Source organism: Rhinopithecus roxellana, chromosome 1, assembly GCF_007565055.1.
Source record: "Rhinopithecus roxellana isolate Shanxi Qingling chromosome 1, ASM756505v1, whole genome shotgun sequence".
Lineage (NCBI taxonomy): Eukaryota > Metazoa > Chordata > Mammalia > Primates > Cercopithecidae > Rhinopithecus > Rhinopithecus roxellana.
This window is the reverse complement of record NC_044549.1, coordinates 179,135,436-179,156,821: the sequence shown is the minus strand read 5'-3', so window position 1 is coordinate 179,156,821 and position 21,386 is coordinate 179,135,436. Positions and strand designations below refer to the sequence as shown.

Below are 21,386 nucleotides of genomic sequence, written 5' to 3'. Positions count from 1 at the left end.
CAATCCTGGCTCACTGCAACCTCTGCCGCCTGGGTTCAAGCGATTCTCCTGCCTCAGCCTCCCGAGTAGCTGGGATTACAGGAGCCTGCCACTACACCCAGCTAATTTTTGTATTTTTAGTAGTGACGGGGGTTTCACCATCTTGGTCAGGCTGGTCTTGAACTCCTGATCTTGTGATACACCTGCCTGAGCCTCCCAAAGTGCTGGGATTACAGGCATGAGCCACCACGCCCAGCCAGTAGTCTCTCTTAAATACACCGAAGCAAGTTTATCTGCATATAATACAAGGTGAAGTAAATGCTGAAACATTGGGACACTTTAATACTCTAGTGGAATATCCTCTTTAAAGATTATGAATGCTCTACCACTGTATAAATATGTATAATAATTATACTCTAGAATAGTACTATCTAATATGGTGGCTACTAGCCAGACGTGGCCAAAGTTAAATTCCATTTAAATTAAAAATTGAGGTTTTCAGTTACACTAGCCACACTTCAAGTGTCAGGTAGTCACATATGGCCATAGACTAGCTTACTGTATTGGACAGCACTGCAGAAAGTTCTATTAGATAGTGCTACTCTACTCTAGTTTACTGTTTTATAAGAATAAGTTAGATAAAAGAATGGAACAGCATGGACTCCTGTTTCCCAAGTATTAAGGCTCAAGCTTGACAGCTGTCAGAGGGACTATTGTTATATGACAGCCAACTTAAATGACTGAAGGCCCACTGCTGCTTTATGAACACAGATTTAGGATATTTCCTCTGATTGAATAATAAATACACTGTAAGAAAGCTCTCAGAGCACAAGCCTATTAAATTTTTACCTGAGTCCAACAGAAGGGGCATGTCAAGGGTCTGTTTCTTTTCTTTTAGGAAACGTGGACCCTGTCCCCAGGCAGGCTCAGTGCCTTGCTGCTCGCTAGTTGTTAAAAGGTGGGCCTCCTTTTGATTATTTTCAAATTGGTCCAGATGTTCATTTTGTGTACCCCTGCCCAAACAAATCTGTAGAAACGTAGAGCTAAACACACGCAACATTCCTTATTTCCTAGGATTGCTGCTTCTTGCCCCTTATCCTCTACTATGAAAAGAAGCTGATTATTTGCCAAATTCTCCAAGTCATACTTTAGCTTCCTCCCATAAAACACAGAGGTCAAAATGTGTTTTGAACACACAGGTTGTTTCTTTAACACAAACGTACCACAGCATGGGAGTTTCGGTGAAAGAGAACAGTAAAGAGAATAATATTTAATAGTCATTTGTATTTTTCATAGACACATATTTAGGGTTTAGAGAATTCAAATGCAGACATGTTTATAGTCAGGTACTAGACCAGTGGAAGAAATCTTATTTCAGGGAAAAAGTAAATTCTGATGGGTTGAATCAAGTTAGGTCATCATTAAAAAAACAGTTCAGTATCAGTATTTCCATTTATACAGCAAGGCATTTATGAAGCCAGAAGAGGAAAACATCTTAGTTTTTTTCAGTGCATTGTTTTCTGTATGGAATTTGCAGTCTGTGTGGGGAATGAAAAGCTGTGACAGAGCTTTTGAAATACTGCCCTTGGGTTGTTTCTTTATTTAGGTAAGGAAGAGCTGCAGGAAGATGGTGCTAAGATGTTGTATGCAGAGTTCCAAAGAGTGAAGGTGCAGACACGGCTGGGCACAAGACTGGACTTAGACACAGCTCACATCTTCTGTCAGTGGCAGTCCTGTCTCCAGATGGGGATGTATCTCAACCAGCTGCTGTCCACTCCTCTCCCAGAGCCAGACCTAACTCGGTAAGCACCATGGGAAACTTTAGTTCAGATGGAAGCACACAAAAGTAAATACAGTACTTTCACTTATATTTAAAGCAACAAAGTTACTTAAAAAAAAAAAAACCTAATCTTAGTGTAATTGATTTTGAGTCAGTGTTACAGCTGAAGAGCTAGAAACAGGAAAAATATTAAATTTCCATATTCTTGAAGAATGTTTCCATGATTCAATCCAATTTTAAAACATCAGTTCCTTTAAGTAAAACATTAATATGTGGGAGAGGGGAGGTAATTGTTGGTAGGATATAACTCTCTCCTTTCCTCTTCTTTAAATGTCACTTTGTAGAGCCTTTTTCTGATAACCCACCCTAGTGAGACATACTGTCTACCCTCATTCACTCTAGTCCTGTTACTCTGTATTTTTTTAACTGCATTCCTTACCACCTGGCATATGGCTTACTCATTCATTCAAATATTAAATGCCTACCCTGTGCTAGGGTGTAGGGACAAAAACAGAATCTCTGCTCTAATGGAGCTTTCATTCTAAGTGAGATGATGAGTAGATGCCCAAGTGAACTTAACATAGGATGTTTGCTTTACCAGGCAAGAAAGACAATAAGGGAGTTGAGCCTATGTGCCACAGAGTAATTATAATGTTTGTCTGTGGAGTTTAAGCTGGGTATCATAAAAAGAAATGACAGCAGCAGTAGGGTGTGGAGCAGTGAAAAAAGTGATAGGATCAATGGATTGGACATCTTGCTAACTGACCATCCAGGAGGTACTTGAGGGAGAGATGAAGATAAAAAGGAGATAGATTATGTTTTGTTTGTCTCTCCACTCAGATGTAAACTCTATGGGTGGAGGGGCTTGTCTATTTAATTTGCTGTTGCAGCCCCAGTGCCTTCAATACTTTGAATGAGGATATATGGAGGCATACAAAATATGGTGGGACTTTATGTATTTCAAGGTAAAAAGCCTCCTGGCAGTAAACAGTGTTGTTAATGTATCTCTAGGCCTTATATCTGAGCTAACACAAATAAGACTAATTGGTCTTTGACCCATGGATTCTTTATTTCTTTTATTTAATAATTTAAGGTCATTCTTGACTGGATCCTCTTTAGTTACCACAAATCCTTTTAAAACAAAACAGGAAACACAAAACCAAACAGTTCTCTTAATTATGATTTAAAGAGCAGGACTGTTCTTTAATCTCAGCATAACCAAGGCTTTTTACAGAGATTTTACACTGATTAAATGATGGTTCTACATGGATTGCTGAGGTACCAGTTCATCAGCTTTGTCCATAACTAATAAACTTGTGGATTCCAATTAATCTCATCTTCTATTTGTGAAGGTTTTTAGTCCCAATGAATGACCTTGCAAATGATGCCAATAAATTTTCTCATATTCTTTTTTTTTTTTTTTTTTTTTTTTTTTTTTTTGAGACGGAGTCTCGCTCTGTCGCCCAGGCTGGAGTGCAGTGGCCGAATCTCAGCTCACTGCAAGCTCTGCCTCCCGGGTTTACGCCATTCTCCTGCCTCAGCCTCCTGAATAGCTGGGACTACAGGCGCCCGCCACCTCGCCCGGCTAGTTTTTTGTATTTTTTTTAGTAGAGACGGGGTTTCACCGTGTTAGCCAGGATGGTCTCGATCTCCTGACCTCGTGATCCGCCCGTCTCGGCCTCCCAAAGTGCTGGGATTACAGGCTTGAGCCACCGCGCCCGGCCAATTTTCTCATATTCTAACAAACCACCTGTTTGGTTTATCAGGGTCATTTTAAATTCCTTTTCTTTAAAATTAAAGTGTTAAAGACACCTGCTCAGCCTGGGACTAACTGCAGAACCAGCTAAGCATGCATCATGTAATTTGTTGATGAAAAGTTTTTAAGTATCACCAGCAAAGAATCTTTGTCATACCAGCTCAGTTCCTTCCTTCAAAGAACTGATTATTCTTAAGTAATTTCAATAATATTATAGAGCAATAAGAGCTCTCATTGTTTAGATGCATTTGTTGAAGCTATGTCAATGGCGGTTATCCTGTTGCACTGAATTAGTTCTTTAACAACATACTGTTTTCTCCCTTTGAACAGACTGTACAGTGGAAGCCTGGTGCACGGGCTATGCCAACAACTGCTAGCATCGACCTCTGTAGAAAGTCTCCTGAGTATGTGTCCTGAGGCTAAGCAACTTTATGAACATCTATTCAATGCCACAAGGTCATATGCCCCCACTGAAATATTCCTACCAAAAGGTAAATCAAATTCAAAAAAAAAAAGGCAGAAGAAACAGAATACCAGCTGTTCTAAGAACAGAGGGAGAACCACTGCACACACCAAGTGTTGGTACAAGGGAAACAACCGGTTTGGGTTGTTAATGGTTGAAAACTTAGAGGAACACAGTGAGGCCTCCAACCTTGAATAAAATTCAGTTTGCATCAAACTAGATGTATTTAATATAATCCTTACTTAAAATTATTCTGTTACCTCCCTTGAAACAATTAACTTTTTCTTTAGGACTAACCTGTTAGGGGATAAACATCACAACAATCTGAATTCCAAGTTATTTTGTATTTTGCTTTTAATAAATACAACCTGATTTAAGAAACTTTTGTATTTCTAAATATGTTTGAAACCATGTTTATACTTCTCACGTTCCACTTCAGCAAGTTAACGGTAATATATGCTATATGCTTTAAATTGCTGCAGTTTAGCCAGCTACATTCTCAGAAAGAGTAGAAGTCTCACTCAATTATTGCCTTTAAGTAGCAGCTGGTTATCATTTCAAAAATTTTTAAGAACAGTTTTCTCTTTGTACTTTCGTATGAAGTCTGGGCAATGAAAGGTAGAGAAGTGAGGATGCCAGACAGAAAATGTCTCTACTAAAAGTAAGTACTTAAGTCAATGAGACCATGACAGGATTGAAGAGCACTTTAGGTACACTCCAGGTTTTAAAGCAGAAGTTGAAACTAATGGCCCCAGCCAAATAAGAAACAGCATCCTGAGCTGTTAGACCTAGAGGAGGAGGAAACAGTGAGAAGTGAAAATATCAGAGATATATGCAGCAATACCAGACTCTATGCCCTCTTTATACTATAGATTTTGACCCATTAATGAGATGTGAAAGTAATGAGTCACGGCCATTATTTTTTAATGAAAAAATTAGAATGGAAAATATCAGATATACATATCATGTATTAGGTCATTGTGTAAAATGTATTCCTTACTGTGGACTGTAGTGAAAAAGTTTAAAAGGTACTGCTCTGGAAAATACTGCCAAATAGAGGCTACTAAAATTAGAAATACCTGAAGAGTTGTGAAGGTGCAAGCCAGTTCCAAATAAGAACTTGAAAATAAAGAGAACCAAGTAGAATAAATGCATTGGGAAAGATCCGAAAATATATTCAACCTTCATTTTACTTGTATTCATACAAATTGTGTTCTTCCTTCTGTACTCTCTCACTGGTATATTCCATCAGGAATAGCCCTAAAGGTAGCTTTAAAGCTGCCATTTTGAGCAGGCCTATGTACAGTTCCTAATATCTGATAAACAATTTTCTTTACTTTCCTAGAAGTACCATACTCTTAGAGGAATAAGCCCAGCATCAGCCAGTGTCAAACACACACCTGCCAAGTGTTGACTGGGTTTCTCCATTTACAAACGACACAATACATCATTTGCTCCTAGAATATTCAAACCTAACAATTACTTTGTTAAATAAGAGTTCTTGAAATAAGGAAATTTTTATTATTTTCAGAGGATTACATGGGAGTTCTTCAGTAAGGTTATTTTTATAACCTTACTAACAACCATCTCCAAAGAGATAGTTATTCCCAGAAGAATCAAGAAAAGAGCAGTCAAGTACATCTATTTTTGAAAAGAAATGTTACTGGAAAATAATGTATCTAATGGGGACTATAAACATGTCAGACCCGTGCTGGGTGTGTGGCTCATGCCTGTAATCCCAGCACTTAGGAAGGCCAAGGCAGGCAGATTATTTGAGGTCAGGAGTTCAAGACCAGCCTGGCCAACATGGTGAACCCCATCTCTACTAAAAATACAAAAATTAGCCAAGCATCATGGCAGGCACCTGTAGTCCCAGCTACTCAGGAGGCTGAGGTGGGAGAATTGCTTGAACCTGGGAGACAGAGGCTGCAGTGAACCGAGATAGCGCCACTGTACTCTAGCCTAGGTGTCTCAAAACAAAAACAAAAACAAAACAAAAAAAACACACACACACACTAGACCTTTGTTATACCAAATCCTCCCTACCTTGATTCCTGGAGGTTTGAGGCTAATCTGGAGATTATATTAATATAACTGTCCCATTTCCTGGGTTGTCATCAACACTGCTTCTTAAAACCACTGAATTACCTATCATGTTTTTCTTTGATTAAAAGTGTCCTCCTCCAGCAGAAGTAGTAAGTCAGGTTCCTTTCTCTAACCATGGCACTCAGGACCATTCCACTGAAAATTATCCAGCCTTGCAGTAAAGGAGTGAAAGTCTAATAATGTCCCTTTAAGCATACTACCCTGGTGTATACCTTCTCCTACATATATTAGATGAGAGGTCACAGGCACTTCACAGGAGTATGTAAGGTGGTTCACCGAAGAATGATGACATAGCACCTGAACCCCCTGCAGAAGACATTCTTGTTTAAGCTGCTTGGGAGACAACATACAATGAAATGACAAAAGATTATTTTATTAGGTTGGTGCAAAAGTAACTGTGGTTTTTACCATTATATAAAGTATTGTCTGTCAGATGCAAAATGGCAAAGTGCAGACTGAATACTACAATAAGGAAACAGCAGTCACCAGGATGAGAGGTTAAATCACAGGAAGATTCTCATGCCTGGCTTTTGACCTGGCTTTAAAGAATAGGAATTTTAAAATTCAGATCAGATATACATTAGGAACACCTGTGTAGAAGCAGAATGTTATACATCCCATATTCCCTTTCCAAAATCTAGTTTCCTATGTTTGCAATCAAGTGATTAGGTCCCGCTCTTTCTAATTCAGTTCTAACAAATGAAATCTCATCTTAGGCTTTGGAAATTGTCTTCAGTTAGCAGCTCAAGTAACAAAAGGAACTCTGGGCAGCTAAGATGAATAAATTTTAGAGATAAAGCTGAAGAGACAGGAAAACTTTTACTATAACCTAATCATGTTCTGTATTTAGTGGTGATAAAATTATATGTGAAGTCTATTTTGTACAAGCACTTTTTGAGACACCTGGACCTTGAAAGTTTAATATACATCCTGTAAATATAATCACAGGTCTTTCATGCTATTTGATCATGGGGAAAGAATTCAAATTAACCTTTTAGCATCTGAATTTGAATTTCAGAAGATAAAGACCATAGCTAAAAAGCCCTCAGAATTCTTTCTCCTTTGTGCACAAAAGGAAATAAATCAATGACTATGCCTCAGTTGCCCTACCTGCAAAGGATTTTAACAGTCCAAATTCTTGTGTAAAAGATAAAATAACATGTATTTTTAAGTTACTTAACACAGTGCCTGATACTAAAAATGTGTTAAGTGATGGCCATTGTTATATCCCCAGTGAAAAGCCAGGGCAAAGCAAGGAATGTGGGAAGAAGTGAGTGAGTGTTAAGCAGTACAAAGATTAAGACAACGTTTGAGACCAGAATTGCCATAGGTTTAAGACCAGAATTTTGCAGAGGCAAAAGAGATCAACACTATCAACTATGGTGAAGAAGAGAGACGGGCAGGAATGTGAGACTATTATAGCAACTCCAGCAGTAGCCGCACTGGAAAGGGTAGAAAACTACCAAGAGAATTTCAATGGGCAGCCAAGCTCAAACTTAGAAAATAATGAAAAAAGACTAGAAGGATTTATCCCCATGTGAGTACCTGTCCCCCTTTAGCCCTTTTTCCTGTTTTCAGAGTTTTCTGTAGTGTTTTTAAAGCTCAATTTGAAAGAGCCCTTGACATGTTTAAAGATAGGAAAAGGTGGCCAGGTGCAGTGGCTCACACCTGTAATCCCAGCACTTTGGGAGGCCGAGGTGGGCGGGTAACGAGGTCAGGAGATCAAGACCATCCTGGCTAACACGGTGAAACCCCATCTCTACTAAAAATACAAAAACAAAATTAGCCGGCGTGGTGGCAGACGCCTGTAGTCCCAGCTACTTGGGAGGCTGAGGCAGGAGAATGGCGTGAACCCAGGAGGCAGAGCTTGCAGTGAGCCGAGATCATGCCACTGCACTTCAGCCTGGGCGACAGAGCAAGACTCCGTCTCAAAAAAAAAAAAAGAGAAAAAGGTGAAGAGCAGATATTACCATTTCCTAGGAATTTCCTATTCCTGCAACTACTAGCGTCATAAACCTGGCCCTACTCCATAATCCTAAGGAGGCCAAACCCGGTTTTACCCTTAGCAAGGTTGCCAGATTTCACTGGGTGCTGCTCTCTACCACATGCTGTTTGGCTGGCTGGCGTACCATGAACCTGAGCAGCACCTGGAAAGCCATCACTACCAAGACCAGAAGGTTCCACAAAAAGATAAACTTTCAGTGGTGCCTGACTCAAAATGTGACACTGTATTTTCAATAAGATAGATGTGGGGTACTTGGTGTTTATCTCATGTCTTTTAATGACACACTTCAGTCATCACAGCTGAAAGTGATTCTGCATCTTGTACCAATTTGAAATTAAATACTACTCTTGGAAAAATGCCACCCCACTTCCAGCAGCAGCTTTCTGAGCCATACAGGATAAGCTGCTTTTGCATTTCTTTCCAGAGGTATGAATAATACTAAATTCAAGTCCATCCAGCTGTAAAATTTCTAAGATGAGAACTTCATGTTGAGGAAGGAAGTTTTAAAATTTAAAAGGCATGACTGCACGACGGTCTGTTAAATGGGAGAAGTGAATGAGATAATACACGAAAGAAGAATTTCCAGCTAGTTTCACTGGATTCTGTTTTTAGGGAGAGAAATCAAATGAAAAAGGAACATGTTACAATGCACATTCAATCTCTTCTATTCCTGCTACTCTTGAAAACATTCTATTTGGTTAAAATAGCTTAAGTCTTTCTCTCAAAATATAAATATATTTTTATATTTATGTATATATGCACATATATAGTCACCTTTTGGTATCTGTGGGAACTATGCAGATATGTTTTGGTTTAGAATGTTCTGTTCTGAGAAAATGAGTTAGTGACTATATTTTTTTCCCTAAGACTGAGCTGTTAGGATAGTTTAGTTTCTACTATTACTAAATGTTGTCTTCTCTAAGCAAGATAATATACTTTAGCCTATTCAGATTAAGTTTTGTTTCTCTGGGTTTGTACAACCAATAGGAGGGAAACCTCCACTTCTCTTCTGCATCCAAGAGGTAGAAGTGAGCCCATCAACCACACAGGAGAAGACTGCTTCAGATGGATAAAAAATTGGGTGAGCAGAGAGAGAGAGAGATAGGAAGCACAATTCAGATGGGACAGCAGATCAGAATACTCCACCTACTGTAAGAACAAGAAGACTTGATAATGTGATGGCATGTCCTCCTGGTTGATGATGTTTTAACAACAGTCTGAGACACTCTGACTTTCTCTACATGGGGGCCTTGACGGAGACTCAGAGTAGTCACTGACATCAAATCTGCTACCAAGTGCATCCATGCAAGAGAGAATATACTGTTGGGAGATTGGAGGGTAGAGAAAATTGGTGCCACTTCCTTTCTAATCCACTGAATGCAAGGTACAGGCCTATTTTCCTCTTTTTGAATATCTAAATGAGGAGGCAAACTTTCTACAAAGGGCCAGATAGTAAATATTTTAGGCTTTACAGGTCATATAGTCTCTTGCAACGGCTCACCTTTGCTGCCATAGCATGACAGTGCCAATAAAAAATATTGTAAATGAATGTGCATAGTTGTGTTCTAATAAAACTTTATTTACAAAAATAGGCAACAGGAGAATCTGACCTGCATGGCGTAGTTTCTTTCTTTTCTTTCCTTTTTCTTTTTTTGAGACAGAGTCTTGTTCTGTCTCCCAGACCAGAATGCAGTGGCGCCATCTAGGCTCACTGCCTCCCAGGTTCAAGCAGTTCTGGTTCTTAGCCTCCCAAGAAGCTGGAATTACAGGGATGCAACACCACGCCCTACAGATTTTTGTATTTTTAGTTTCGCCATGTTGGCCAGACTGGTCTCGAACTCCTGGCCTCAAGCAACCTGCCTTCCCCACCCTCACAAAGTGCTGGGATTACAGGTGTGAGCCACCACGCCTGGCCATAGTTTCTACACCAAAACTAAATAATAGCTCCATGTGGGTGAGTTAAACAACATTAAATTAAACTATTTCCCTAACTTGTAATACCTCTAGCTGATGCATGGACCATCCAACCATCCAGACCCACTCCATATAGAAAAATACAAAATCTAATGTAATCCTATTACGCAACCACACAGATGAATGAGAGACAGAAATAGGAATTAAAACATTCTAATTTATAACTTCTTAAAATTGATCTAATACTGCTTAAATGTAAAGTTTGTCATGTCTTTCCTATCAGACATACATTTTCTACACAGTCACCTATTTGTAAGACGCACATATCTTGTGTTTCACAGTATGCCTGCAAGATGCAGACCTGACAAGAGCAATGGTCCAGGCATTATATGGTATTTTATTTATGACCATAAGATGGCACCAAATTGTCACTTGTCAACTAAAGGGCACTTTGATATACTTATCACAGAGAAAACTTTAATAGAAAGTTCTTTAATGTAGTTGAGAAGATTAGTAATTTTTTAAAAAACTATTAAAAGGCATATTTTCAAAACCTACAAATCCAGAGCCCAAAAATGGATCTCTGGAATTTATATAGAACGATTTGCTCAGTTTCTGGCATTGAGTGCTCATAACAATGAGATATGGTTTCTACTCAAAAGGGTTACTAAGTAGAGCAATGCAACTATTGCTTAAGAAATAATGATGCTAGGGCACCTTTGCGTTAAATATGAAAAGAAGTTCTGTCAGGCCTAACAGCCATGAAGGCCATGAAGGCCTAACACCACAGAAATGCGAGCCTTTGTCAGTATATTTGTCAGTTTGGCCAGATTTGAGTAAAACAGGATAGGAATAGCAAACTCAGGTGTGTACAGTGACCTGCACATGAAACACCATCTACCTGAAGCAGCTGTGCAAGCACAGGCTGTTACATCATATATGCTCATGTGTACACGAGAACACCAGCAGATTTACATTAGAAAAGGATTTCTAAGGATAAAAACTAATGGCTCAAATAATTGTTTTCACTTTTCTCCCCAAACTTTGACACTTAATTTATGAAAGAGATTACCAAATTTCTGTTTAGATTTATCAACAAGTGTTTTCAACTTAAATTTTTAATGCTTTCTAAAACATAAAAATCCCACAATTTTATAAGTTATATGTAAATATTTTTTATTTTTAACTTATATTTAAATAAGTTATATGCAAACTTATTGCTACATTTAAAGAGTGTTTACAAGAAGTTAGGCTGGGCGTGATGGCTCATGCTTATAATCCCAGCACTTTGAGAGGTCAAAGTGGCTCCTGGGCTCCTGCTTGAGCCCAGGAGTCTGAGACCAGCCTGGGCAACATGGCAAAACCTAATCTCTACAAAAAAATACACAAAATTAGCTAGGTATGGTGTCATGTGCCTGCAGTCCCAGCTACTCGAGAGGCTGAGGTAGGAGGATCACTTGAGCCCAGATGTCCAGGCTGCAGGAAGCCATGATCACACTACAGAGCAACACCCTGCCTCAAACCAAAAAAAAGTGTTCAAGAAACTGTACACCCCCCCCCCCCCCCACACACACACATTATAGAAATCTGGAAAGGTTATTCTTGTTGGCATTTCACTGGGCTTTGAAGTAGAGGTAAAAGCTCTGATTCTTAACATTGGGACAGAGAAAAAAGGATTTCAACTTAAAGTAACACTGTCCACAATGATCTCAAAGTCGACTGTACTAGAGCATTGTGTAGGAGACGAGACTAGAAAGGCCAAAAGAATTACACGTAAAATTTAAAAAACTAAACAGGCCAAGTGCTATGGCTCGTGCCTGTAATCCCAGCACTTTGGGAGGCTGAGGCACGTGGATCACCGGAGGTCAGGAGTTTGAGACCAGCCTGACCAACATGGTAAAACCCTGTCTCTACTAGATATGCGAAAATTAGCTGGGCATGGTGGCACATGCCTGTAATCCCAGCTACTCGGGAGGATGAGACAGGAGAATCACTTGAACTCAGGAAGCAGAGGTTGCAGTGAGCCAAGATTGCGCCACTGCACTCCAGCCTGGGCTGTTTAACAGAGCAAGACTCCTTCTCAAAAAACAAACAAAAAAATCAACATTGTTTTCTACTCTTCTGCCACAATTACTCATTCAGAGTAAGTAGCTGTTTTCTAATGGTAATGTTATTTACTCACTGGGGTTTCCTCATGTGGCATACCTTAAGCTATGTGGTTCGTTGACACACACATAAACATACATACACACACTCTCACCTCTTAGAAAGTGTCTTATACTGCAAGTATCAAAAAAAAAGTGCTACCAGTAATTTAGATCAGTGTTTTCCAGTCAGTAACCTTAATAACAGATTCACTATTAACATTCGATAACAAAGGAGATAGAAATATTATCTTGTCCTTCTGCATTTTGAATTTATACAACTGTTTGCTGATTAATAACTATGCTAAAGGAAAGTTTTTAAAGGAAATCTTATTCTATCAAACCTGAGTTTACTTTCACTTACTGCTTAATTTAACAACAAAAAAATGGATGCTTGTTTTTCTACTAGCTTATCATTAGTCAGCCATAGCTTCAACACATCCAGCTGGGAAATCTCAAGGACACAACAAGCTTTACATTTCAGATGGACCTGTGTCCCACTAAACCCTGCTTAGCTTAGGTTCTTCTGCTAATAGCTCTACTATTCAAGCCAAAGGCCACAGACTAGTATCTTTTCCATTTTCCTTTTCTCCTATCCAGTCACGTCAATGTTCTCTCTCAGAAGATACAAATTCAAGGCTGGGCACAGTGGTTCACACCTAATCCCAGCATTTTGGGAGCCCAAGGCTGGTGGATCGCCTGAGCTTAGGAGTTCGAGACCAGCCTGGGCAACAAAGTGAAACCCTGCCTCTACTAAAAATACAAAAAAATTAGCCAGACATGGTGGTGTGCACCTGTAATCCCAGATACTCAGGAGGCTGAGGTGGAAGGATCACTTAATCCTGGGAGGTAGAAGTTGCAGTTAGCCGAGATCACACCACTGCACTCCAACCTGGGGGACAGAGTGAGACCCTGCCTCAAAAAAAAAAAAAAAAGACAATTCAAATTCCATGCCTTTCTCTCCATCCTGACTGCCACAGCTCAATCATCCCTTTACTCCTTAAGCTTCCTTGAGTTTCTAATTGGTCTCCCTATTTCAGTCTTCACAACTGATCCTCTCTGCTTCCATCAGCATGTTACGATACAAAAATCTAAACTCACATCAAACTCTTGAAATGCCATGGCATGGTATCAGACAAATCAATTGTCTCTGCTTTCACCATTAGGCTTCTGCCTCTCTCTCCAACCCTTCACACTGTACCTCCTGTCTTAACAGTGTCAAACTCACTGTGGTTTTCAGAGATTCCTTCTAGCCCCTACCACCACCTCTGCAGTGGCTTTGCAGTTTGGCTGCAATGTCCTACTGCTTCTCAGCTGGAGTTTCCCAACTTAAAATTTGATTCAGCTGTCACTAGTTCTAGGCAATTTCCATGACAAATTTCTTTGAGGATCCCATGAAGTTATTTGTCTCCTTCAGCTACTGTAGCATTCTGGACAACATTTACCATCCTACTGGATATATTTCACATTGGTCTCCAGAACTGACTGAAAACTTCCTGAAGGCATGATACTACTTTTTTCTTTAAATCTAAACCCACAACAATGTTTATGGACAACTGTATCTACATTAATACCAGGGACTGGCTAACCATTATCCATTATTAACAATAACCAACTCTTGACAACCAAAACCCAAAATAATGTCATTAAATAAGAGTTAATGGTTCAAGTGGTAACTGAGCTCAAGGAATCTTAACCATCAGAGTGATCTGTCTGTCCAATCACATACTAGTTAAGGATGAATATCCATACCACGTTTTAGTATGCAAATCAGCTGCTGTTTGGATTGCAAGAGCTCAGTCTTAAAAAGTGCTTCGAAGATTTTCAAATGCCAGCGTCAAGGAAATATCTAGTGAAATGTGCACTGGACTCATTTTAATCTATGTGTATTTTTAAAGTAAATGGGCAAAGATCCCTATTAACTTTCTTGAAATAGCTTATTAGCAGTAATATCCCCTGCTATCTGTGTTCATGGGCTCCTATAGGGCAGGGATGCCATCATCGTTCTACTTCTAGCACACTCCACATACTAAATAAATGTAATGAAAAGATAACCAGTTCATCATCTAACTTCATGGATGAGTCATATGCGGAAGTGAATCACCAAGTGACAGAGGCAGAAAGCAAGGTAAAGTTAATTAGGTTTCCTAAATATTAGTTTATTGTTTGCCTCCAACTCATTTCAGTGAGAAACTATTTTTAAGTGTGACCAATACATACTTTACTTATGTAGTGTATCAAGGAGACCAAAACTTAAGTGATCTCAAAAAGACTACCAATGTAAAATACATACCCTACATGGACATGACAGGTAAATAATGTGTCTTATTCTTGTGAGGGTGGTTACTGCTATATAAACAAAGCCTATATCCTGAAAGGGGAGGGTCTTTGGGTTGCATGGTTTCACTTTTGTTTCATCTCTGGGTTATGCAATGTCCAGCATAAATGTGACACAACATGTTCAGCCTTGTTCTGTGTGGCCAGTTTTGATCACTTCAGAACTCTTTACCTCATCAGTGCATTATTTTAAGTTCTTTTCTTTTCTTCCCTGATGTTTAGCCATTATGGGGTCAAATAACTCCGTAAGGTAGTCTAACAGGGAAAAACATCAAATAAGTTAGTATTGTTAGGGACTCTAGCAAGTCCTAGGATTAGGAAATGGGGTAAAAATTTAAAATTTAGATACCAGCACATTTAAATCATCCATGTCAACTTGGATTAATATATTATGGAAAATTGCAATCTGGATCTGTACTGTACATTCAACTTCTTTTTAAATCATAGATTCTGTGTACTATGCATTCTCCAGCATCCATATGGATAATTTTAATTTCTGTATCTTCAGCATCCATATGGATAATTTTAATGCTAACAGTCCCCACTGGGATGCCATTAACTTAAGAAATCATTTTTATTTTTATAGTACAAAGCAAATGAATGTATAGGCATATTTATTTCAATCAAGTCATAATCTGAACCTAAAATGCAAAGCAAAAGATTAACGTGCATTTAATACGTATTTCAAGTCTTTGTAACAGAGAAGAAAAATCATTACAAAATTAAGGTATGAGACATCAAGTCACTAATGATAGAGTTGATTAGACAATGGCTTCCATGTTCCATCTAATGACATGGAACAATGTACATTTGACAATTCAGCCTTAAAGGGTTAAGTAGAATAAACTTCAGGCAGCTCCTTACACTCAACTGCCTCAGTAACAAGACTCAAAGAATAGATATTTTCCCTATCAATGACAATAGTTCAGTGCTAACACTTGCAGTTTAATATTGGATAAAAGCTAAGGAATGGTTCATCCTGACAGATTATAAAAGACAAAACTTACCAGCTTCAAGAAGGATTAAACCTCTAAGAATTGGGACCCATTTCTGTTTATAGATAGAAATATTCAACAGAAAAATTTCTAATTTTAAATTTCTGGCCCACATACTCAAAACAAATGACCTATACCTCATCAAGCTTCTATGAAAACTGATGGCATTACACACAAAATTCATCATTTCCCTAGCATGCCCAATGAAACAAAAAGAAGGTACAGAACATGTGATGAAAGTAGAAGAGACAGACTCAGGTTTGTGCTAAAATCTAGGCCAAAGAAGCTTCAGATGCACACAGAGCAAGGCCAGCAAAGAATCTTCCACATATACTCTGGTTCATAAACCATCTGCTTGGGTTTGGGGACTTTTTATTCTTTAAGTCCAGTAGCCTATACTTCCTAAGAAATATGATTAAAAACTACATAACAGCAAAAATATTAAAATAGAATTACTTAGCTGAGGTATTTGGATTTATATTTAGAGGATGACAAAATGATATTTGACAAAGTATATAGTCTCCTTTAACTCAAAAAGGAAGACATGTTAATATAATTTATTATAAACTTCAGCCCAATCAGTCTTAAATGTTTTCGACTCTATGACTAAGTGTTAATTATGGACACTGTTATCCTAGAATACTACTTGATAGCCCTGCATTAATTCTGCTATACCAAAGACATACCTTTTTAAAATTAAATTAAATTAAATTAAATTAAATTAAATTAAATAAAGCAACCATTTACACTTACTAAGAAAAACAAAAATTTACTTCAAATTGTAGTATAGGCTTTTCAATCACAAAAAGAAAGAAAAGAACAGTGATCTGACAGTGGTCACATCCTGTGCAAAAAATTTGATACAAAAATGGTAGCACATGGTATCTGAGGTGCTTACATTACAGGAAAAAGGAAATACAGTAGCTGAAATATGGCACTCCTGGGAATCAACTTCTAAACCAAATAGAATGCCTTTGAAATGATTAAATTTATTTGTGTATTAGTAAGAAAGCCCCACCACCATAAATAGTACAATATTTAAAAATAAAAAAAAATATATCTATCTAAGATAGATAGTGTATTTATACTGTTAGACTTCTTTAAGTGCAGAAGGTGGTTTAGGTTTTGCCCTTTTTTTTTAAATTAAATAACTGACCATATACTTTATAAAGTTTCACTCAATCACAAAAGCCAATTATATCAAGGAATATGATATCAAAGTTGCATAATTTCATGTGGGACTGCCAGCAGGTTAAAGTCTTAAGTCTTTAACATTAATGTTCATTTTTAGTCAATGAATAGTTAAAAAGTTCTCAAATCTTCATATCCTCTTGAACTTGCCCTTCTAAATGATCCTCAGACTGCAATTTCTAGTTTGCAAATAAAATAATGCAATATGCATCATACTTCAAGAAAAGATGATGATGTCGAACTAACATGCTTCTGGATCTTTTCCCTGCTCCTTTCAACCTTCTTTATAATTTCTGCCACTATGCACACTGATGAGGTGAGACCCAAAAGAAACAACAGATCTGCAAGAGAAAATAAGTTGGGTTTTACATTTCTTTGAAACTTACAGTTGCAAAGCTTAATAGCTTACATTTTTTCTAGCATTTTACCAATTTTTTTTTTTTTTTTTTTTTGAGGCGGAGTCTTGCTCTGTTGCCCAGGCTGGAATGCAGTGGTGTGATCTCGGCTAACTGCAACCTCTGCCTCCCAGGTTCAAGCCATTCTCCTGCCTCAGCCTCCCAAGTGGCTTAGATTACAGGCATGTGCCATCATACCCAGCTAATTTTTGTATTTTTAGTAGAGATGGGGTTTCACCATTTTGGATAGGCTCGTCTCGAACTCCTGACCTCAAGTGATCTGCCTGCCTCAGCCTCCCAAAGTGTTGGGATTACTGGCATGAGCCATGGCGCCTGGCCACCACAGCTTTCAAATACATTGTTTCACAACTATTCCATAACGCAGGCACAATCACCCTCAGTTAAAAATAAGAAAAGAAAAAAGATATTAAATGACTTATCCAAAGTCATATAACTAGGAAAGGCAGCAGCCAGAATTAGAACCTAAGTCCTCTGACCACTTTCCCTGAAACCTTATGTGGCTAGCCTTTATCAGTAACACCAACAAAAGGAGTTTTTTCTTTCATAGATCACACAGCCCTTTAAAAAAGTACTGTATCAACAGTAGTAGACAATTTGAATGAAAATGCCTATCTGAAGATTAAAAATTTGACATTACTATGTTCTATTTCAAAGCATAGAAAACTTGTCTTTACAATAGTATCCACACTATCTCAATTCTTATTTACTGCTTGGAAAATTGCAGATGTTTCCTTAAAATGCCATTTTTTTAAAAAAGGGGAAGCAATGTGAATATGGAATTAAAATACTGAAATTCAACTAGTTCAATTTCAAGGTAATTTTAACTTGTAACGAAAAATACAGTGACACTGTATAACTATTTTCATAAATACCCAAATTAAGAATTCAATAAAGGATAGCATTATTGTCAAACACATCATTCCTCACACTTACATAGGAAAACTGACTTTTAAATGCACTGTATTATACATATAATAAATGGTAACGTAAGAATAATGTGTAATTTCCAAATAATCTTTATAAAACATTCTGCTATTTGGGTCAGACTGACATTTTGTGAAATTAGAATGTACAAACAAGAAAGAATAAGGAAGAATTATTAGTTTAACTACTGAAAATTCTAACTTTAAAGAAGAGAGCAACTTGGTTTTCAGGGAGATTAAGTCTAGTTTTCTCTTCATACAAGATGGCATAGTACATAAAAAGTTATAAACTATACAGCAGGTTTTGATTTGCTACATTTGAGAATCACATAATATGATTTTTATAACAACTGATAACCTATGAAAAAGCAAAAACCAAAACCCTGGATTTAGGTGAGTAATTGTCGAGCTTTCCCAAATGAAAAAATAGATTCCTTTTTCAAATCAAGTGATTTACTTATTTTGCTATTTTAAAAGAATTTTAAAATTAAAACACATAAGAAAATATGATTTCTCTAAAATATATAAATGATAAAGATAACGTTTTCTTTACCCAGTATGCTTAGGCTCTCAGTCTGAAAAACCTTTTGAAGTGGAGGAAAGTAAATAACTAGTAATTGTCCCATGATGGATCCAAGAACTGCATAGCAAAACATTTTATTACTGCAGAGTCCAATCTCAAACACAGACTTGGTCTGTTGGCAGAGCAGAGAGTTCAATTATTACTCCTTGGTCACAGAAATAACTTCTTTATTATATTCACTTCTAATTTTTAATAAGCAGTATCACTTTATCACTGAATTCTACAGTGTCAATTCTATGAAATCTCTTAAATTTTACTTTTGGAATAATTCAGATGGAATAAGGGTAAATATTAAAGTAGCTTTTATTATATTTATCAAGAAAGGGCTTGCTTAAAAAAAAAGTGGCACTATGTAAATGAGAGCATTTTTAACATCCCAAACATCAAGAAACTTTATTTGTTTTTGCTAAATCATTTCTTCTTTTAACATCCCAAACATCAAGAAACTTTATTTGTAGTTTGCTAAATCGTTTCTATCCATTCTCACTAAGGTAGATATCTAAAATCCTTTCTTGCAGAATGGACCTAATTATGTGTGTACTGAAAAAGTAAAACCACTTTTCTTAAAAAAATAATTACAGCTTCTTTAAAAATTGGTCAATTAGTGAGAATTCACTGTACTTGGAAGTTCTAGCATGGCAAATGGTAATATAGTTAAGGATTCATAAAGTGCTTTAAAGCTGAAATGAATAGTCACGCCTCAAATGAAACTAGTTTTTAAGGACAATATGCTCTAAAAAAGTACCACAAAACTCTAGCCCATTATTTTCTATCAAAACACTTAGACCAACAAGCAGTAGTCACACTTTAAGATACAACAAGGAAAGAAAAACAAAATTAAAATGTCCTAAGCTTTGACACAATGACAGGAGTGATGGGAAAAAAATAGGCACAAAACAGCTATTGTACTCCTAGCAATACTGTCTTCTAAGATGAGATTAATAAAATCTCAACAGAACCTATGAGGTTTGTTCTATGCTCAGATAATGTTAACCACAATCTATCTTATAGCTATAGCCAGCTAAACCCAGACGACAACACCTGTGAATTATTAATACTTTTATGTTCTAGTCAGACATAAAGCTTACCTCCCGCAAATGCCCCATCCTCATTGTGACCAATGGCACATGTTTATAAGAAGGCTGTGTCTGGGGCTGCAATCGGTGGTTACAAAATTAAGCAAAGCTAAAAACCCATAATCTTTGCCTACTTATTAGAAAGCAGTCTACTCAAGTGAGTCAATCAAGTCAATCAACTAAGATCACCTAAACATACCTGGGATCTGGAACTTAGTGCATTGAACATGTCAAAAAACACAAAGCATGTGAAGGTCATTGTTGTGTCTCGAGGTGTAATCACATTGTCTCGTAGCTGTCAAGAGGTAATAACGAAATTACTTTTCAGTGGCTGAATTTAATGGATAAATAACATGCTTTTTAAAAAATATAAATATTTTCTTTCTATTAGGAAGAAATAGTTTTAGCCTAACATATGAAACATAAAAGCTACCCAAATTTCCTATAAATCACCTAGCGAATAGTTGTAATCTACATAATAACAAGTAAAAAAAAAACCTCATGAACTATATATTAGATATTAAAATACTGTTATTATTTAAAAATAAAGTGGCTGTATGATTTTAAGACTCAGGTTTTCAAAATTCTAAATTTTCATGTATTTTTATTGTATCTGATACTTCTCTGCAGATTTATTCTAATACATGAATCAATAATTTTATTTATCCATAAAGATGGAAATCAAACTCTTTTAAAATGTTCTTATCATATTTTTCACTAAAAGAGCACCCTTAACTTCCCAGCCTTCTGGGTAACCCATCAAAATAACTAAGAATCCTATTATATATATAGAATTCATGTTAATATAGCAGCTTGGCCAGTGAATATACCTCACGCCAGAAGACAAACAAAGTCCCACAAACAATGATTATTGATGAAACAAGTATTTTAAGTATCAAGTTTTTAGTCAAAATGCTGTCTTTCCAGTTGCGAGGAGGTTTACGAATGACATCTTTATCCACTGGTTCTACTCCAAGGCTTAAAAACAAACAGAAAAATAAATTACTTTCAAGTTTTAAGGTTTGGATTTGTTACTTTCACAACCTCACTAACCTCAATTATTCAGCAAATTAAATGCTTTCTTATGGAAACAAAATGTTGAATCATAAAGAAAACCTTGGCTATGATTATGCAAAAATAACACTGATTTTGTCACTTTTTCTCTCCTCTTTATTTGTTTGGCACAATTTGACAGGGGATAATCAACTTTCAAAAAACCATCCAATTCATTTATATGTAAGTTTACCTCAAATACAGTGTGAAAATACATGACCTACCAACTGAATTTTGAAGTTATCTTTCATATAAAGAGGTTTTGACTGGGATGATTTGCTGGAGTGGCCAAATGACATCTATCACTCAACTACTCCATTAGTATTAAATTTTTTTAAAAAGTTATGACACTCAGGTCCTCTAATACTTTCCCAAAGTCTCTAAAACTGACAACAGCAGAACCTAGATAATAATACTGAACCCAGAAATTTCTCCATTATATTCAATTTTTAGAAATAAAAGGCTTATTTACTTCCTGAGGACAGGGATAGCACCTATTCCTGATCTATTCTCAACCTTAGGCTAGGCATCTAACAGTGGAAAGGCTCAGATCTACACTGCATGCACACTCAAAAAGAATAAATAAAATATGCACATCACACAATTTATAATATAAATGTTAAAACATTTGCTGCAAAGTTTTCCAACACTGTCCATAAATCAAG

General features: G+C 37.0%; 1 protein-coding gene across 7 annotated transcripts in view; it reads right to left on the bottom strand.

The window, feature by feature from the left end:
- Positions 1–1,215: 1,215 nt before the first annotated feature.
- Positions 1,216–21,386, bottom strand: part of ATP2C1 (ATPase secretory pathway Ca2+ transporting 1) — a 158,541-nt gene continuing 138,370 nt past the window's right edge. For 4 of the 7 annotated variants that reach the window (XM_010380319.2, XM_010380337.2, XM_030933688.1 and 1 more), the window contains 5 exons: positions 20,499–20,646; positions 19,868–19,963; positions 18,563–18,704; positions 16,887–17,011; positions 1,216–1,773 (listed from right to left, as the gene is read on the bottom strand). In XM_010380319.2, the coding sequence (XP_010378621.1) occupies positions 1,678–1,773; positions 16,887–17,011; positions 18,563–18,704; positions 19,868–19,963; positions 20,499–20,646 (607 nt within the window). In that variant the 3' untranslated portion in view covers positions 1,216–1,677. The remainder of the gene's footprint in view (positions 1,774–16,886; positions 17,012–18,562; positions 18,705–19,867; positions 19,964–20,498; positions 20,647–21,386) is intronic. The other 3 variants (XM_010380358.2, XM_010380344.2, XM_010380329.2) reach the window with 2 other exon arrangements.